Raw genomic sequence first — 7862 nt, 5'->3', positions numbered from 1 at the left:
CTGTCTTCAGGTGCTCCAGTTCTCCCCTTTGGGCTGAAACCAAAACCAAGAACTCTTGTCTTCCTATAATTGCCCACAGCCAACAGCATCCCTACCCACTGCTTCTGTCCTCACTTGTCCACTCCTGTCAGCAGAGGTTATTTCTCAATCTGCCACACCCGGCCCCCAGATTCTTGAGTCCCCACACTATTCAGGAGGCAAAATTTTCTGTGGCTGGAGCAGAGACTATTTCTGAACCTAGCTAGCCCCAGTGTGCTCTACTAGCTGTTTCAGCAGATCTAATCTGGAGGTGTTTACACTTCACAGTGTAAACTCTGTCCTGGTATCTTTCCTTGGATCTTCTCTGGTTGTCTCAGGAGGACCACGTTTCTTCCCTTTCTCTTCTTTATTTCTACATTTATCCTGACGCTATTTTGTCTAACTTGTGGAAGAAATCTAGAGAGCTTCCACCATCTTTCAATGCTTTTAAACAACAACAAAAAAAAAAGCTGATTGCATGATAGATAGGATTTGGATATTCCTTCTATTATACTGATTAAATAAGTGAGAAGTGTTTTATAATTTTGTTCATATAGTTCCTAGATTTGTCTTTGCAGATAGACACCCAAATATTTTATTTTGTCAACACTTATTTTAAACGGAATTTTGCTTTCTGTTTCTTGCTTTCTATTTCTTGGCTTTATCAATAATATGTAGAAATGCTGATTTATGTAGATTTATTTTATATCCTGCAACTTTGCTAAAGCTTTTGTTTCAAGTAGGTTTTTTGGATATACCTATTAAATAAGGATGATAATAATAGCACCTAATTCATTGCATTGTTGTAAGAATTCAAATGGCATTGGCGCTCTATTATACTTTGTGTTGCATCTCTGTGTTTTTTCTCTCTCTTAATAAATCTTGGCAAATTTAGAATAAAAGCTGACATTCAATTCCTTTGTTTTTTTAGCCTACTTGGATCTACTCTAGCTATTAATTGGATAGAAACAGAGTAGGATTATGTTGAGTTAGGCTAAAAAGATTAATTTCTTTTCGAGTAAATGACTTTATGGATAAACAGTAATGTTTATCTTCCAGCATTCATTTTTATAGAAAGTATTAAATGTAAATATTCTTTGAGTTTCTTGGAAACAAACTACTTGTCCATATCAATGTGAAACTTTTCTAAAATTTGGTAATATTAGTGATTCTTGGGGTTCATACAAGCCTATTTATTTCAATTGGCTCAGAATCACTTTCAGGTTTAAAACAATACCCATTTTTCCCAAGACTTTCTTGATAGATACATGGATAGACATTTGATAAATAATTTATACATAAAGTGAGAATAGGAATAATTTTAGAAATGCTACATGAACTGTTTTATATTTAGTGGACAGTGAATTTCCATAATTCCTATTTCTACAGTCTTTATCTAGTATACTAAATAGTACCTTGAAATCCTAACCTTGAAAAATTGAGTTGTTTTTCAAGGTTGAACAATCTATTTTTGTGGGACCTAGCCATCATTACTCTATTAAATCAGTACTTTATGTTTTCCCCAGGCAGATTCAAAGATGACTGCTACATGAGGGAAGAATGTTTTGATATTAATGTCTTGGTTCTCAATATTCCCCATATTCCACAGTGAAGTACTTTATCACAATCCTATAAGATTTAAGAATTGATATACAAAAGAAAGGACTTTTAAAGTATCCTATTGGAATTATATAAGATCATTTGGAGGAATTGGTAATATTGTCATGTATGTATGTGAGAGGAGGATTCAAGCAGGAAAATTGTCCTCAAGTATTTGAAAGACTTTCTTGTAAAAGAGTGGATTTCTTCTATCAATAGAACATTGTTAAGAAGAGGCTAGATAACCATCTGTCTGGTATAAGATAGAAGTAATTCCTTGATCTAGCAGGAATCAGACCAAGTCATCTGTAAGGTTCTTTCCAACTCAGAATAGGTTCGTAGATTCTTGTGTGATGTTATTATTACCTGAGTGGGCTATGCTTGATTTTATCTATCATAATTATGTTAAGAAAAATAAATAAAAACGTTAGGACCCAATGTTCATTTTTTTAAATCATTAGATGGAAGACTGCAGTATCAAGATTTTCAAAATACTTTAATGAATCAGATTTAAAATGTTGGGTTTGCAATTAGACAAATACACAAATACACATTTGATGTATTTATTTGTGTACAAAATATGTTGTAATGTATTGATGTGTGTGCAGCAAAATATACCATCACATACAACAAAAATACAACATTTTACTTTCTTTCCCCTGCTTTCCAACATGGCAACACTGTTTTGGCAGTTCAGCAGCTAGAAATAAAGTGCTATAATTAAGCAGTTTTGGAATGTCTTCACTTCACAAATGTGATGTACAATTTTGGTATGCAACCACTTTTTTTTTCACAGAATTGTAAGCTCAAAACCCTGAACACTTTCAGAGGATACAAATATTTGTATATATATCTACATGAATATATACACTGTATATATAAAGTGCTAACCTGAAGCATATTTTCTTGGTGAGCTTTTGTGTTGGTGTAGGGTTGAATTTTTTAAAAGAGACTTTCACACTAATGGGTCTAGAAGTTCATCAACAGGCACTGTGTAGTTCGCCAATATTGTCAACTTGTGTAGTGCTGGGAGGGAGGAGAGAGGATCCTTTCACACATCGCTGGGGGATCTAGAGCGGAAGTGCACTTTGGACTGGAAACAACCACAGAACAGGAGCCACATGGACCTCTGAATCTCCTGGTTCCTGTAGGCATAGATGATGGGGTTAATCATGGAGTTGTAGGTGGCAGGGAGCAAAGTGGCATAAGTGTACACTGACGGGTACTCGTGATTGCCAACCACGCAGTAGATGGCGAAAGGGAGCCAGCTGGCTCCAAAAGTCCCGAGGACTATGGCCAGAGTGCTGACCCCCTTTCTGGTGGCTACGTAGTGAGGTGGGGCCAGGAAGTGCTGCTGCAGAGCAATTTGGTGAGCGTGGCGGCAAACCACCTTGCAGATGCGAGCGTAAAGGTGCAGCATGATGGCGAAGACCACGAAGAAGGATGTGGAGAGAAGCGCCACGTGGCTGCGAGTGAGCGGCCGGACCACACTGCAAGACGCACGGTCAGCCAGGCAGTTCCAGCCAAGCACTGGCAGGAGCCCCAGGCATAGGGACACCCCCCAGGTCACCGCCAGCATGAGATGGACGCACAGTAGGGTCCTCTCTGAGTAGTAAGTGAGAGCGTTGTAGAGCGACAGATAGCGGTCCACGGTGATAGCCAATAGGCTACTGACGGAGGCAGTGAAAGAGGACACGAGGAAGCCCACAGTGAGCAGGCTGACGGTTTCAGAAGGAATCACATACTGGAATACGAAGTTGAGAATGAGCCCGCATCCCGCCAGCAGGTCAGCGGTGGCCAGGCTCCCTACCAGCACGAACATGGGCGTGCGCAGCGCTGGAGTAGAGGAGATGATGGCTACCACCAGTGCGTTCTCGCCAGCGATCACTGTGCCGGACACACACAGCATCACATCCCACGGGTTGATGGCCGACAGGAGCAACCCAGGAGAACTCGCAGGCAGCTGTGATGAGAGCTCCAGGGACCCATTGGTCCCACTGCCTAGTGCGGCGCTCCCAGGGGGCAACCATCGAGTTGGGTCAGATGCAGCTGCTGTCGCTGCTCCTTCCACAGCAACCGCTGCTGCATCAACAGCCCCTGAATCGTTTAGGGAGGCGGCACTCACGTTCATACTGCCCTGGAGCTGCAGCCTGCACCAAAGGAGAAAGACAAGCGTCAGGTGTGCAGCTCAGGATGCCCCGGCAACTTCCACCAAGTGAAGTGGCTCCCCAAGCCTAACTTAGAGCACCATTGAAACCCAGACAGAGAGAGAGAGAGACGAGACACGGATACTGAGAAAATACAGAGAAAATACACACTCATGTAGTACATATTTTTATTTACTCATGAAAACTGATAGTGTTCACGCTCACATGCACATATATTAATCACGTGCGTGCAAGCGAATATACAAGCAGTGCATACACGTGTGGATTTATGCACGCGGGAAGTGGCAGATTGTAAAAACAAAAACAAAAACAAACAAACAATAGCCGGTTGATGTCTCCCACTTAGGTTGAAAACAAAACACATGCTTATTGGGAAATCCGATTGCTGTCCATGGTTCTGACAAGCAAAGTTTCTGATAGGGTGAAATTATAAAGCTCCGACTGAGAAACCAAATGGAAAACCTAGTTTTCCTGCTCAGGCTTCTGGAGGAGCTGAATCAAAGGCAGTAATGGAAATTCGCATTGGTACACGGCACTTTCATCCCCTCGCCCACCCTCCTATTTCAAGGGGGTTTGGACACTCACCTGGGCAAATTAGGGTTGTGGAAGCTCGTTTTGCATGGGGACTGCTCTCCTGAAGCCTGAAGCTCCTGCTGTCCGCTCAGAGGGTGCTGTTCTTGCCAACGACTGGGTCAGTATGTGAGCAAGAGGTAACTCAGCTCACCGTAATTTTAAGTGTTTTGCTTTGCTTCCCGCTCTCCGGGTGTGAGTGAGAGGTAGAAGGAAAGAGAAAGAGAGAGTGAGAGAGAGTGCCCCTCTAGGAGACTGACAGACAAGTGTCCGTGACGTCAAGCAACAGAGCTTTGGATCTGAGAGGTGCAGTTTGATCTCTTGGCCGCGCCCCCAAACTCTTTTCTCCCGCCTCCCTCCAGCAGAATAACAGTAAATTCAGGGATTGGGAGAAACTAAAGCAGTCACTCTGGTTTAAAAAGTGGATGCTCCAGGAACCTCCAAGAATGAGAAGAGAGGAAGAAAGAAAAAGGAAGAAAAGCTATGGCCCAGAATAAACTGGGAGTACTCAGCTTAAAAACAAAAAAGGAAGGAATGCCCATCGTGTGAGAAGGAAAAGAGAATGAGGTGTCAAATGGAATTCGGGAGTGATGAGGGCAAGAGGAAGGCAGAATTAGCTGTGTGTAGTTTTGACACACAAACAATGTGGGGGGAGAGACAGACAGAGAACTGAATATACATATTGCACCAATTTTGTTACTAACAGAGGATGAACAAGGCATTTCCCCTCTTTGGGTCTCAATTTCTCACTTGTAAAAGCAAAGGATTAGACTGATGATCTCTAAGCTGTTTCAGACCTAAAATTCTTTGTTGTACAAGTGTCCCATATAGTATTTGGTTTGGGACCAATACAACTTATTCATGGGGTGTGAGGAAGGAAAGGGAAAGAGGCTGTAAAAGCAAAGGATAAGATTAATGATCTCTAAGCTGTTTCAGACCTAAAATTCTTTGTTGTAGAAGTGTCCCATATGGTATTTGGTTTGGGGGCAATACAACTTATTCATGGGGTGTGAGGAAGGAGGGGGAAAGAGGGAAGGGGATGGAGGAATTGTGTAGAGAAGGGAGGTGAAGATAGTAAGACACTTTAAAGAAAAACAATTATTTTTAATGTCATCTGGCTATTTCTCACTTTATAAAAAATAACTATACATTAAAAATTTCAGCAGGTTTTCCCTTGCTGAAATTCTCCACAATTTCACCACATAATAGTGCCCTTGAAACTTACTCTTTAATTAAAGGCCAGGATTGTGTCTTATGAGAAAAGAAGAAAACAGCAAAATGTGATTTACTTTCTTGGCAACAGACTTGTCCTGTTAATTATTACCCTATAAAACAAATTACAGAACTAAAATAGTGATAACTCAGCTGTAGCAGACCAAAGGAGGCAGGAACTTTATTTTCAGCAACAGATAAATTATCCATGAAGCTTAAAGGTGTTTCCTTTGTCAGTAAAATAAACTTAAAAGACTGTTTTTTTTTTAAAGCAAACCCTCCAATTATGCAGATTGTTGGAGAGACAACTTGGTCTATAGTATACTTGTTAATTTGCTATCAAGAAGACTTGGATTAAAAATCCCACCACTGTCAATCTCTCTGTGACTAGGAGTAAATCACATAACCTCTCTAAACCTCAATTTCCTCACTTTTATAAAATAGAGTCATTAGAGTATATATCGTATAGGATTTTTGTGAGACTCAAGAGAGATAATGTATAGAAAGAGTTCTTAAAGCCTAATATAAATGTAATTTTTGTTGTCTTAAAATATATTAGATATGTATAATTTCACATATATTGAGTATAATTAGTTTCATTTGCAATGTGTACTCATGTAATGTACTCTTCATGTTCAATTCCAATTAAGTTCTCAAAGTAACTATAACATAGAGACTCCATATAGTTTACAAATCTTTGGGTTTTTTTTTCAGTCTTCATTGTTGTTCCATGTTTACCAAATTATTTTTTACTTTCTTCACTTATTCAATTATATTTTGACTGTCTTTACTTATTTGAATTGAAGTAATGGGATATCAAAAAGTATATTGATTTGATATGGAAGATCTTTTAATTTTATAGAATATTCTTCATCCTCTGCAACAGATGTTAATGCATAAATCACGCTATTTTCACACTGGGCTTATTTTTTTTGTAAATATTTATTATGAGTGTTGCGACATGAAATGACTAAAATTCTAATGAAATTATGTTTCGTGCCTGCAATTGCTTTGCTATTTCCTTCATTTTCCTTACCATGGAGGAACTATGAGCCATACTTCCACTTAATCACAATTTCCTTATGCCTTCTGTTTTCATTTACAGAAAGAATGCTAAGATTGATATAATGTAATGCTTATAGTATATATACTCAGTATCTGTTCTTTGGTTTTAAATGGAGGAATTGGAGGATGCTGCTTTGTAAGTTTCCAAAGGTCAAGATAGTAAGCTGTTCTGATATTTAGATATCCTCATAATGAGGATGTGGTATGGGAGAGAATCCAGTGTCCATTTCAAGGTGCTGGAGGAAATGTTTTACTTATTTTCTTGCTATACCTTTCAAGTAAATATACATTTGTAAATGCTGATTGATGTTAAGATAAAGGAACTGTAATGCTAGTCGCTTTGAGGTGATAGTGAGATGATAACCAATGATACTGAGATAGACCAATTCAGCATATTCTTAGAAAATTGACAAGGTATTGACAGTCTGATCCTTGGAGAGTGAGCTAAAGATACAGTTACTAAAGGAGAATAAAAGCAGCTCGGAACTGGAAAATAGAATATTTTTAAAGCTTCCAAACTTTGGTAGTCCCTGAACAAACAGCTCTTACACATGGATAATGACCAAGGGGATTTCTAGGGCCAAGAGCATAAAATCAGAAGGCACACAAGGGATGCTTACCATAGAGTTGGATGAAATCTCTTACTGAAAGACTTTAAGCCATGTTAACTGGAAGTTTAATTTAAAAAGGCAGACTTGAACTTCTGTTGCATGTTCTAAAGAGATTGGACCTAAGATTAAGAAATTACTAGACAAATGAGAGAATCCAAATGCACATTGTATATTAGTATATATATTTGGTAGCAAAGGATAATATGTATCAGTGGCTACAATATTTAGTGCATATATAGAATTTATGGAATCATAGATGCTTAGAGCAGGAAGGAACTCTGAAATTATTCCATCAAATCCCATTATTTAACAAAACAGGAAAGTTGAAGTCCAGAAAGAGTGGTAAAGTGATTTGTCCAAATTCGCACAATTAGTGGCAGAGAAAAGACTTCAACTGAGTTGTCTCAACTCCAAATTCAGGGATCTTTCTACTACATTTTCCTGCTTTATTGTACTTCTGTTCAATAAAATTAGTATTATATTGTCATCCAGGACCAAAAAAATACATATTAGCTCTCTTTCTTAAGAGTGGTTTGGGGGGTATCTAGGTGGTGCAGTGAATAGAGCATCAGCCTTGAAGTCAGGAGGACCTGAGTTAAAATCTGGTCTCAGACACTTA

At 39.1% G+C, this 7862-nt stretch overlaps 1 protein-coding gene across 1 annotated transcript; it reads right to left on the bottom strand.

Annotated features, from left to right (window-relative positions):
• Positions 1 to 2094: 2094 nt before the first annotated feature.
• GPR6 (G protein-coupled receptor 6) lies at positions 2095 to 4697 on the bottom strand. Its single transcript, XM_051997532.1, has 2 exons — positions 4371 to 4697; positions 2095 to 3767 (listed from the first exon to the last, which is right to left on the bottom strand). Exon 2 carries the CDS (start codon positions 3746 to 3748, stop codon positions 2669 to 2671), a length of 1080 nt encoding a protein of 359 aa, XP_051853492.1. The 5' UTR covers positions 3749 to 3767; positions 4371 to 4697; the 3' UTR covers positions 2095 to 2668.
• Positions 4698 to 7862: the final 3165 nt, after the last annotated feature.

This window comes from Antechinus flavipes, chromosome 4, assembly GCF_016432865.1.
Source record: "Antechinus flavipes isolate AdamAnt ecotype Samford, QLD, Australia chromosome 4, AdamAnt_v2, whole genome shotgun sequence".
NCBI classification, from domain to species: Eukaryota; Metazoa; Chordata; class Mammalia; order Dasyuromorphia; family Dasyuridae; genus Antechinus; species Antechinus flavipes.
This window is presented reverse-complemented; position numbering and strand designations above follow the sequence as displayed.

Excerpts from the sequence above, each read along its gene's own strand:
- GPR6 (XM_051997532.1), bottom strand. The coding sequence starts at position 3,748 with ATGAACGTGAGTGCCGCCTCCCTAAACGATTCAGGGGCTGTTGATGCA.